The sequence below is a fragment of the Lycorma delicatula genome, chromosome 10 (genome assembly GCF_047948215.1).
Source record: "Lycorma delicatula isolate Av1 chromosome 10, ASM4794821v1, whole genome shotgun sequence".
Taxonomy (NCBI): domain Eukaryota; kingdom Metazoa; phylum Arthropoda; class Insecta; order Hemiptera; family Fulgoridae; genus Lycorma; species Lycorma delicatula.
Window position 1 is genome coordinate 110,792,224 of NC_134464.1, and position 13,103 is coordinate 110,805,326.

Genomic DNA, 13,103 nt, shown 5'->3' on the forward strand with positions numbered 1-13,103 from the left:
AAAGACAACCGGTTACTGTATCATGACAACGCATCTTGTCACACTTCACTCTCAATTAATGAGTTTTTGGCAAAAAATAATAAGAATAATCCTGTAGTTTCTCAACCTCCTTATTCACCTGATTTGAACCTCTGCAAATTTTTCCTGTTCCCTGCTAAAAAAACATCTCAAAGGACACAATCTGGAACAGTAGAAAATATTTTAAAAATGTAACCGACTACCTGGTGGTTAGTTCGGTTTCCGAGTTTCAATACTACTATAAAGAGTGGGAAAACCGTTTGAAGCGCTGCGTGGCTTCCCAAGGAACTATTTTGAAGGTGTTAAGAGTCCATATATAATCGGATTGTAAATAAATTTTTTTTTTAAACCTCTCTCATTACTTTATTTACAGACCTCGTATATATAGTGTTTTTATTTTTTTAAGAAAAAATTGCAGATGTACGAGTAGTATTGTAGATTTTTCAATCAGAGGTTAAATGTATGAGTGTACAATGCAATCGATTTAACCTAACGATGGTTGCCTACCGATCACAGAGCTGTATACTATCCATTCTAAATAAATCCTCTTAACACACTCTTTACCCCATATTATAAAATATATAAATCTAACATTATTGAAAGATAAAAAAAAAACATTTATTATGTAGATCCTTGCATGGAACAACGTATATTTTTACAATATTAAAATATGTTATTATCAGATAAATTAATGAAAATTTCATTTAAAAAAAAAGAATACTTACGTGTAGTGTCGTATTTAATTCCATTTAATTCTTCAAAATATGGCAATGAGGCTCTTATACCTGGTGTGGTAGGTGGCCAACACAGTAGTGAATCCCAACTACGAGGACGTCTGGGAGGAAGTGGTGCTATCATTGCCGATTCTATATCTTTGTGAATTTTTATCATACATTCTACTTCCTGAAAAAAAAAAATATGTATAACATTTTATTTTAAAAATCTGATGTGGACACCCAATGATTTCCTTTTACTTCTATTAAATTACTTATAAACATTTTTTTTTTTGAAATGAAAAGTACATAAAATTTTATTTCATTAATAAATTATATTTTTTTCATATTTTCTTTTTATTTTTATTATTTATTGTAAAACTTATTTACAACCAGTGGTTAATAATTATTAATAAATCAACATATTTAAATTAAAAAAAAAAAACTGTTAGAAAAAAGGAAATGAAGTCGGATTCGTACCGATGTGTGCCTTCACCTTGTAAGATCCAAAAATTTCATTAATTAAAATTTCATTTGGCTATAAATGAAAATAAATACCACTTCCACTTTCCAAGAGGAAATAGAAAGGGGAAAAAAGAAAAAAAAGTAAAGGGAAAGGGTCGAAAGAGGGAGGGGGAAAGGAAAATAATTGAAAGAGAAATGAATGAAGGAAGTGGGAAAATGAGAAAAAAGAGGAAAATAGTAGAAAGGGAAAGATGGAAAATGAAAAGTGAAAAGGGAGGAAAGAGGAAAGGGAAACAAGAGAAGTAGAAATGGGGAAAGGAAGTGAACAGATTGAGGAAATGTGAAAATAATAGAAAGGGAAAGGGTAAAAGGGAAAAGTTAAATTTTGTGAAATTCTGTAATGTTAATTTTGTTAATGTTTTATCAAAATTTCAATTGTGTTCATTTAATCTACACACACGCGCACGCGCGCACACACACTTGCTGAAATTTGAAGCTACATTTTAATAACAAAAAAAATTCACCATTTTTCTTTGCAATTCCTCTCATTCTTAATAATTAATGTTATTTTTTTTACAACAGGAAAAAAGTTGAATCAAACATTAAGGCAATCCCGAAGATGACTGCAACTTGTTGGCACAAATAAACAGGAATTAATACTGCACAAGTTTAAAAAACAAAAAGAAAATTAAATATAAAAATTGAATTAATATAGTCTAAAAAATATTGTTAACCCAAGAACTAGTAGTTAATATTCTTAATATACCATCTAGTGTTGGAACAACTAGTAAATACGTAAGAAAAACATTTGCAATACAGAACATTTTTATAAGTTTTTTTTTTATTCTTTTAATGCATTATAAACTTAAAGTATTAACTTAAACTTTAGTTTGAGACAGTTGAGTTAGTTGCATTTATTCCTCCCATCTTTTTAGTTATTTTTATGTTGTATTTATAACAAAATTCATTTTTTTGTTAACACTTCACTTTTATGAGTTCTCTTCAAAAAAAAAAAAAACATTGTAATAGATACATGGATGAGGTTGACATGATTCTATATTACACATTAACTGTGCATAAGAAATTACTACAAAAACATTTTTTGCTAATTTTTTTAGATGCCTATTAATAATGCAAAAATATTACAATTACACTTAAAATAATAATAACTATCCTATATGACTGTCCAGCAAAAGTGAATCCAACCAGCAGTACATGTGTTCAGACATTAATCAGGCAGAAAAAAAAAATCTGCAAGTTACATGAAAGTTATGACAGCGTTCAAAATAAATCAAATGGTCTTCATAGATTCAAACATTTCTAAATAATGAACAACATAAAAAGAGAATGACATAGTTCTTACTTAGAAAAAAATAGGTTATAGTTTTTAAGAAATATTTTTGTCATTTAAATATTTATGTGGTTTACCCTAGCTAGGTTTAGTATCAAATGTTACCTGCGTATATTAACATAATTGATATACATGTACTTCAGTAATTGCGAAAACTGTAACCTTTTTAACTGAACCAAAACTCTTAACCAGATGTCAAACAAACCACAAGAACTGACTACATAAAAAAAAAGATTTTAAATTAATTTTTCTATAGCTAAGTAGTCATCCAGAAAATATCACAAGGTGGTTGGTAACATTTAAAACAATTTAATTTTTTTTGTCATTAGTAAAACTATCTTATTTTAATTAATTATAAAAGTTTAATTTGATTAAAAATACAGCATTAAACAAAATCTGATTTGATACTTTTTATGTAATTACTATGCAGGAATATGGCAGACATTATCATGCAGAAGGACGTTTGCTGCAATAAGATAGCGGAATCAAGCTATGGCCCAAGTGCGCATCTAAAACTATTTTTTTTTGCACTTTGATCCTAACCTTCAATCAACATGATACTGCTCATCCACGAGATATTATAACAAATTAAAACCCCAATTTTTTTTTCTACACTCAGTATTTCTTTCAGATTAACAAGATTATTAACCCTTCTGCTTTATTATGTTAACTCTTCATTACTTTTTGAAAAACAATCCTTTTTACTTAATATCATAAAAAAAATGTTTGAACAGGTTAGTTATACTTTCTTCTAAACAAGACCTTTCAAAAATCAGCAAGCTACCATAATTTTTTTTGATACTATAAAGTCAACTGCGGGAAGCACTTTAACATTAATTATTGTATTCAGTTTTCTTTTGTTAGGAATAGATTATATATAATTTATAATGTGAATTAGAAGAGGTTAGCGAGTGCAGCAAGCGTAGGTTTAAATTATGATTATTCCCTTGTCCCTATACTTTTCCTGAAACCGAATTGGTCTTCTCCTAACACTTCTTCCACTCGCCTCTCAATTCTTTATATGGAAGTGAAACTTGGACAATCGGAGTATCTGAGAAGGAAAGACTAGAAGCTTTTGAAGTGTGGTGCTATAGGAGAATGTTAAAAATCAGACGGGTGGATAAAGTGACAAATGAGGAGGTATTTCGGCAAATAGATGAAGAAAGAAGCATTTGGAAAAATATAGTTAAAAGAAGAGACAGACTTATAGGCCACATACTAAGGCATCCTGGAATAATCGCTTTAATATTGGAAGGACAGGTAGAAGGAAAAAATTGTGTAGGCAGGCCACGTTTGGAATATGTAAAACAAATTGTTAGGGATGTAGGATGTAGAGGGTATACTGAAATGAAACGACTAGCGCTAGATAGGGAATCTTGGAGAGCTGCATCAAACCAGTCAAATGACTGAAGACAAAAAAAAAAAAAAGTAACTGTCTTTACTAGGACTTGAAAGTTAGAACTCTCGACTTCCAGATCGGCTGATGCGTTCACCACTAGACCAACCCAATGGGTTTTATCAACATACCTTCCTTTATTTTTCCTTTTAGCCTCTAGTAATTACCATTCAGATAATACTTCAGAGAATGAATGAGGATGATATGTATGAGTGTAAATAAAATGTAGTCTTGTACAGTTTCAGTTCAACCATTCCTGAGATGTGTGGTTAATCGAAACCCAACCACCAAAGAACACTGGTATCCACGATCTAGTATTCAAATCAGTGTAGAAATAACTGACTTTATTAGGACTTGAATGCTGGAACTCCCGACTACAAATCAGCTGATTTGGGAAAGACCCATTCACCACTAGACCAACCCGGTGGGGGTTTTTATCAACATACCTACCAAACATAACCTTCACTCAATAACCTCATCCTAATTACTGTAAGTATACAAATATAAAACTTAAAAGTGGTATTTATATTAAACACAATAATTAACACATAGAATAGCAAAATCTAAAAAATATTACTAAGCATGGAAATTTCTTGTCTTTAATTTTAAAAAGCAAGGCATCATTAAGTTATACTACAACAACAGTTCAGGAGCTACGATTGTAGTAAAATGAAATCAGGTGAATAAAAAAAAATATTTAAGTGTTTTGTTTGTTATACCTTTTGGACAAAGCATACAGTGTTGATTTAAGGCTACAATCAATGAGTAAAAAACGGTAGTTTGAAAAAAGACCATATATTGCACTTCTAAATGTTACAAAAATTAAACCTTAATCCAATCAAAATGTTGCAGCATGATGATAACTTTCTAGATTGTATCGTGTTGTCATGAGTCAACATATCATCTTGGTGGAAAAATTAACCCTAAGAACGTTCTTATTTGGAGGCTCAGAAATCTTAATGAACTCTTACAATGCAAAAGGTACTTTCCAAAATTAAATGTTTTCTTTGCAATATCCTGATGTCAAATTTGTGGGAAATTTTTTTTCACAGAGTAGTAGTTGCTTATATGGATATACAGTAACACATGAATGTTTGCTCGACTCCAAGATGTACCCAAAGAACTTTATTTGGCAACAAGATAGTGTGCCTCTTCACTGGCTTAACCTCTCACAGAATTGGTTGAATGACATTTTCCCTGACCAATGAATTGGTCAGCATATACCTGATGACAGAACTTGTTTGCAACAATCTCCTAGATCATCCGATCACACCTCATTTGATTTTTTCCTTTGGAATTTACGGTCTTAACCCACCCAGCCAAATACTGGAGCAGTTTCTCTGACTTTTTTTTACCATAGAGTAGCATGTATAACCATTCCCTATGTGACCTATATAATAATTTATTACAATGTATCAATCAGAATAAAAGTTTTACTTTCACCAAGTTTCATAGAAATTTTTTTCCCTAGCCCAAATAGTTTTGACACAGCCACATCTCCCTATACTGTATAAGTTATTACAAATTTAGCACAAATTACACACAAACACTTTGACCTTACTGGAAACACATTTTTTCCCATAGCAAATATTTTTTCAAGGCTTAGCAGAACTTTCTTTCATTTTATAAACCACTATATTACGTATAATAAATGAAAAATCTTATTTAAAATTATACCTCATAAAACACTGGATGAAAAATAAAAAGATGAAGAATAAGGAGAAACTTGTTTTTTCTTCTTTACAGAAAAAAAAAAAACAAGTAAAATCAAATAATAAAAATTTGATACAGAAATATTCTACAAGATGGAAGTAATTAGGATTTTTAGTCTAAAATTTTTTTTTAGTCTAAAATTTTCTTTCTTTTTTTTGCCAGAGTAAAGCTTTTAAACAAACAACAGAATCTTAGAGAACAATTAGTAGTTACTATTAAAGTAACAATATTAGTTTTAAATTTTAGCATGGGAGAAACATAAAATTAGTAAAAGATCAAGAAAGTGTGAATTGTGATTGTCAAATTCTGGGCCTGAAAACTCCTTAATGAGCTAAACTCAACAAAGTAAACTAAAGCATTAATAACAATAACATGGGTTTTACCTGTTAAACTCTTTTTAGTAATTTTTCTGATTATTGGTTTCAAAACAGCATTTTTTAAAAACTATTTTAATTTTATGAAAAAAAAAGATGATTTTAAACAGAACGTTGTTTTTAACACTTTAAACAGAACGTTGTTTTTAACACTCACGATATATAAATTGTTTCATAATTATCAACATAATGTAAAAAAATGGTGTGAAAAAAGATTTCCATTAAAAAAATGTGGAAGGGCCTTTTTTTCTTTTTTTTTGTCTTCAGTCATTTGACGGTTTGATGCAGCTCTCCAAAATTCCCTATCTAGTCGTTTCACTTCAATATACCCCCTACATTCTACATCCCTAACAATTTATTTTACATATTCCAAACGTTGCCTGCCTGTACAATTTTTTCTTTCTACCTGTCCCTCCAATATCAAAGCGATAGATTGACCAACTTAACCCAGATATTTTCTATTATCTGCTACCTGTCATAAGAGAGCTGCTTGGCAGGTTGTGTTCTCAGGGTGCCTAAGCTGGAATTGGTTTCAGACTTCTTGAAAGGTGACTTTGGTGAAGGCACTCTTAAAATCAGGAAATAATCCAAGTGAAATCAACCTATCAGTCTCTTGCCAGTAATTGGCAAGTTGCTTGAAAGGCTGGTTGTGGAATGGCTCTGGGAAAACATTGATATGAACTCTTTTCTAAATCGTGACCAGTATGGCTTCATGAAAGGGGTTGGCACCGAGGATTGCATCTTAAATGCTCTTGCTGAGGTGGAAAGCGCAGACTGTAAATAAATTTTGGCAATTTTTATAGATATAGAAGCAGCATTTCCTTCCTTGTGTTGGAGTTCTGTCCTCTATGAGTTGAAACACCGCAATGTTCCCATAGCCCTGCAGGCCATAGTACATGACTGCTTGTCTGATCGCACGGCTCTGTTTAAGAATGTTCCCTTAGTTGTGGAAAAATTCGTTACCAGGGGAAGCCTGCAGGATTTCGTTCTCGGTTCCCTGCTATGGAACTTGGCATTCAATGGATTTCTAGGACTGACATTCCCAAAAGGGGTCATGGCCCAGGCTATCGCTGATGACTGTCTCCTGTTAGTTCATGGAAACTCACGACTTCAGCTAGAAGACTGAGCGCAGGCGACTTTGTCAACCACAGAGAGCTAGATGGATATTCAAAATTTAAAGATTTCTGTGCCCAAGAAGTTTATGCTTCTCACGGGTGCAGACAAATTATCATACAGTTGTAACACCAATATTTAGTATAAGGGCTGTGTAATCAGCCAAGTTTGAGTTCATAAGTAACTAGATGTTTTGTTTGATGAGAAGTTGCTGTTTAGTAGCGGCAGACTCAATCTCTGTGATGCATAAGCTTAGGAGAAATGCTCGAAAGGATTACGGACTGTTGGGCCGTCATTTGTACATGGTGTACAGAGGAGTCTTCAAAAGCATGACCTCTTATGCAGCATTCATTTGGCCGCAGAAGTTGGAAAGATATCAACCACTTAATCAAAATTTAAGGAGTGCCCTAAGCCTTAACTGTATGCACTGGTGTTTTTAAAACAACCTCCTACAAGGCTACCACTGGTGTGCGAAAGGCTCTCCCAATCGATTTAGTGGTGAACATTTGGTTGACCATGTGGGGATTGAGAAGAGGCAGGGAGGCAGAGATATTTGGAATGCAGTTTTGAGCCAGGCCTGTACCAGCACGAAACAGTGATCTCGATGCACTGGTTCTAAATTTCAAACAGTTGCCCATCTCCCACATGCGGAGAAGGCTTTACAGCCTTGTGATGGAAGCATGGCAGCAAGAATGGCATGCCACGACTAAGAGAAGGGCCTTGTATAGATTTATACAGGATTTGGGGGAATGGTATGCCTCTTCTTTGTTTTAAGGGCAACAGGAGCCAAAGTGCTCTCCAACCATGTAAATTTAAATCAATATTTGTTTTGGTTCTGCCTGGCAGCTGATGAACTGTGCGTCTGCAGGGAGGTCCAATCAAACGAACACATGATGTTCGACTCCCCAGCTCTTGGGGGGGCCAGAACTCAGGCCACCGTGGAACATCAAGCCCCCTGAAGAGGTCAAGGGGAAAATCAGCCACTCACAAACGGAAAATCGAAGTGGCGAGAGCTGCATTGTCGGGCCGTGTGGGAGTTCCTTGCGGTTGCTTTGTTCAACCGACATCAGTAGATTGTCTAAGGAAGAAGACTCCTACCGCACTGTTGTAGGAATCTTAGAGATATATGGCTGGCTACCAGCCAGATTAAGGTCCGAAGCGCTTTAATGGTGGATAGGTAATTGCTGGCATTCAGCGGCCTAGACATGGAAACAAATTGCTGTCTTTGACAAGGTAGATTTAATTATTGACAGTCATATATGTTTTAGTAGTTGATGTGGTACGCCTACCCATTTTAGTGATATATATGACAAGTGGGCAGTGACACACAAGCGAGTGGTGTATGGTACCCCGCTTACGCTTTTGGGTTAGCTCTAGGAGCTAGCTAGAACACTGGTCACTAAAATGTTTTGAGGCTCAGTAGCCATTTGTGGCAGTCTTATGGTTTAGGGCGACCAAATCAGTGGTGGTGGGAGAAATGATAGGCAAACCAAAATTTTCTTCTTTTAACTATATTTTTCCAAATGCTTCTTTCTTCATCAATTTGCCCTTCATTTATCACTTTATCCACCCATCTGATTTTAAACATTCTCCTATAGCACTGCATTTCAAAAGCTTCTAATGTTTTCTTCTCAGGTACTCCAATCGTCCAAGTTTCACTTCCATATAAAATTGTCCTCCAAACATATACTTTCATAAATGTTTTCCTGATGTTTAAATTAATTTTTGATGTAAACAAATTATATTTCTGACTGAAACCTCATTTCGCCTGCACTATTCACAATTTTATATCACTCCTGCTTTGTCCATCTTTAGTAATCCTACTTCTTAAATAACACAATTCTTCTATCTCCATAATCTTTTCTCTTTCTATTTTTATATTCAGTAGTCCATCTACATTATTCCTACATTTCATTACTTTCATGCGGTAGTTCTTGCGTAGGATTTCAGCCTTGCTGCTCCATTACTTCTAAATCTTTTTTATTCTCAGCTAGAATTTCCATATCTTCAGCAAATCTTAGCATCTTTATCTTTTTACCTTGCACTGTTACTCTGGATCTAAATTGCTCATTAACATCATTAACTGCTAGTTCTATGTAAAGATTTTCGGGATAGGGAACATCCTTGTCAAACTCCCTTTTTTAATACAGCTTCTTTCTTATGTTCTTCAATTATTACTGTTGCTGTTCGGTTCCTGTAAATGTTCTTCTATCTCTGTACTTAAACACTAATTTTTTTAAAATGCTGAACTTTTTATTCCAGTCTACGTTATCAAATGCCCTTTCAAAGTCTACAAATTCCAAGTATTTTGGATTTGTTTTCTACAGGTATTCCATCTATTCCAGGAGACTTTTTGCCATTCAAATCTTTTAATGCTCTCTTAAATTCAGATCTCAGTATTGTTTCTACCCTTACATCCTCTTTAACTTCCTCTTCTATAACACCATTTTCTAATTCATCTCTTCAAAATATTCCACCCACCTATCGACCTTTCCTTTCATATTATAAATCGGTGTACCATCTTTTTTTAATACATTATTAATTTTAATTTACATACCACAAAACTTTCCTGTATGCGCCATCTATTTTACCAATGATCAATTCCTCTTTTCACTTCTGAACACTTTTCTTTAATCCACTCTTCTTTCGCTAGTTTGCACTTCTTGTTTATAGTATTTCTCAATTGTTGATATTTCCTGTTACTTTCTTCATCACTAGCATTCTTATACTTTCTACGTTCATCCAACAGCTGCAACATATCCTCTGATAACCAAGGATTTCTACCAGTTCTCTTTGTTCTGCCTAAGTTCACTTCTGCTGATTTAAGAATTTCCTATTTAACATTCTCCCATTCATTTTCTACCTTATCCTTTTTTACTCAGACCTCTTGCGATGTTCTGCTCAAAAATCTTCTTTACCTCTTCTTCCTAAAACTACTCTAAATTCCACCGATTTATCAGACACCTTATCTTCAGGTTTTTGAATCTGCAATCTTGGTTCTCCAATCTACATTTCATTATCACTAAATTATGGTCGCTATCAATGTCTGCTCCAGGGTAAGCTTTGCAGTCGGTGAGTTGATTTCTACATCTTTGCTTAATCGTGATATAATCTATCTGATACCTTGCAGTATCACCTGACTTATTCCATGTGCATATTCTTCTATGATTTTTAAACTGGGTGTTGGCAATTATTACATTATACTTTGTGTTAAACTCTGTAAGTTGGTCCCCTCTTTCATTCCTTTTGCCCAGCCCTTGCCTTTTCCAATGCTTGCATTCCAATCTCAAACTATTATTAAATTTTTATTTTTTTTATTTTCCTTTTAACTGCTTCATCAATTTCTTCATATACACACTCTACCTCATCATCATCATGGGCACTTGTAGGCATATAGACGTTAACAATCGTTGTTGGCTTAGATTTTTATTTTATCCTTATTACAATGATTCTATCGCTATGCATTTTGAAATACTCTACTCTTTTCCCTATCTTCTTGTTCATTATGAAACCTAATTCTGCCTGCCCTTTATTTAAAGCTGAGTTAATTATACTATAAAATCACCTGATCATAAGTAATTTTCCTCTTCCCATCAAACCTCACGAATTCCTACATCTACATTTAAGCTATCGAATTCCCTCTTTAAATTTTTTAACCTTCCAACCTTTTTTAGACTTCTAACATTCCACACTCCTACTCATAGAATATTATTTTTTAATTTTCTGGTGACCCCTTTCCCAAGAAAATATTTCTGAAAAATCTTGTTTTCTTTGTCAGGCTGAGAACTCTCTGAGCAATCCTTGTACTTGTCCCTTGTATTAAAGAAAACTGTACTTTATAACAGTAATGTGTTTTTAAAAAATACCCAGTTTAAGAATCTCAATAAAGCACAACAAATAAATAAATTTCACAGTAAATTTATTGCTAGTGGGCGTAATATAAGACCAGTAAATGTTGTTACACAGAGTGAGCAACATAAATGATCCAAACCCATAATGAAACACTACCCAACACTTTTTATGACTCTTGCACAACTAGCGCGACTAGTGGATGTATATGTTACTACTAATTGTTGCTGCCATTTTGTCAGGTGGTTATGTATCAGTGCAGTATACATTTTGTCGCAGTGCAGTATTGCGAGTGCAGTTGTGTTTGTGCAAACCCACCGGGTTGGTCTAGTGGTTAACGTGTCTTCCCAAATCAGCTGATTTGGAAGTCGAGAGTTACAGTGTTCAAGTCCTAGTAAAGCCAGCTATTTTTACACGGACTTGAATACTAGATCGTGGATACCGGTGTTCTTTGGTAGTTGGGTTTCAATTAACCACACATCTCAGGTATGGTCGAACTGAGAATGTACAAGACTGACTACACTTCATTCACACTCATACATATCATCCTCATTCATCCTCTGAAGTATTATCTAAACGGTAGTTACCGGAGGCTAAACAGGAAAAAGAAAAAAAGAAAGAAAGAAAAGTTGTGTTTGTGTAAACTGCCTTATCAATCCAGGAGAGGAAAGCTATAGTTGAGGACAGTATTTGTTCTGGATTGTTTAAAGAATCACGTAAAGTATTCATTGAAAAATTTCCAAATACCTGTATCCCAGCGAAAAGTAGCATACACAATTTAGTTAAAGTGGCATACAACAGGTTCGGTTTCAAATGCAAAACAAAATAGGCAACCTTCCGTTAGGACTCCACAGGCCATTGCCGATATTGAAAGAATTACAGCCAGTTCAAAAAAAAAATCACTATACAAGTTATCCCAACAATCTGGTTAAATACACATTTTGTCATAAAATTCTTCATGAATTGAAATAGAATACGTACCACGTATCTCCTTCAGTTGTTAACTGAAAGAGATAGATATTCCAACGGGCTTCTTGAAAGCATTATTGATGGACACAGAGACCCAATGTCATGTTTCACATCAGACAAGACGTGGTTTCAATTTATCCACCCATGTTAATTCACAGAACACCAAGTATTGGACGGCGAGGAATGCTCGCTAGATATTCGTGTATCCACTTACCGATGAGAAAATTGGTGTTTGGTGTGCCGTTTCCAGTAAACATATAGTGGGACCAATATTTTTTGACCAGACTGTTAATACACAAGTTTAACTCACAATTTTCAAAGAATTCTACACATGATTAACTGATAATGAAAAAGAATACAACTTCTTTCAACAAGACAGAGCAACGTGTCACACATAAAATATTTCACTGAATCGCGTTTATGTAGCTTTCACAAATGAATGAGCTGTCAGCAAAGGACAGTGGCCTCCATGTTCCCCAGAGTTGTCTACTTGTGATTTTTTCCTTTGGAGCTACTTAAAGGAGAGTTAAGCATCTAATTCCCACAATATTGATGAACTGAAGGTGAACATTCACAATGAGAAATCAATGCAATTGACAACGATGTTTTGTTTCAGACAACTCAATAAGATCAGTCGAGCACATAAGTGCATCGATGCCCAAGGTAATCATTTTGAACATCTTTTGTAACACTTAGGTAAATAAATGTAACATTTAAATTACATATTATGTTTTTCTCATTTAATTTATCTGTATCATTCATAAAATTTAATTCTAACATAACCTATAAATTCTGCAGTGGTTACATTTTACGTGTTCGGTTTTATGTTGCTCACCTGAATATTAACTGTGACAATCAAATTATATATTAAATTCTCCACAAAACTTGTAAAGAATTTAATTCTGAGAAAATTAATGTAAATAAAGCCAATAAAAAGTTTTAAAAATTGTTTTTTTTTTTTATTGAAGAAAACAGATGAAAAACAGTCAAAAAATCATTATTATTCTTTCTGAACATGATAAAAAGTTCTGTTTTAAAACAAAAATGCTAATAACTGATAATAATTTTAAAAGAAATACAAAATTTATAAAACAATATTAGCTAAAATATACAATAAATAATTAATTGTATATTATACAATA

At 33.5% G+C, this 13,103-nt stretch overlaps 1 protein-coding gene across 4 annotated transcripts in view; it reads right to left on the bottom strand.

The window, feature by feature from the left end:
• LOC142331797 (uncharacterized) overlaps positions 1-13,103 on the bottom strand; it is a 91,851-nt gene that overhangs the window by 57,957 nt on the left and 20,791 nt on the right. For 3 of the 4 annotated variants that reach the window (XR_012758094.1, XR_012758093.1, XR_012758092.1), the window contains exon 3: positions 744-921. Coding sequence is in view for 1 of the 4 variants with exons in the window: in XM_075377914.1 (XP_075234029.1) it covers positions 744-914 (171 nt within the window). In the remaining 3 variants the exon portion in view is untranslated. The remainder of the gene's footprint in view (positions 1-743; positions 922-13,103) is intronic. The other variant, XM_075377914.1, reaches the window with a different exon arrangement.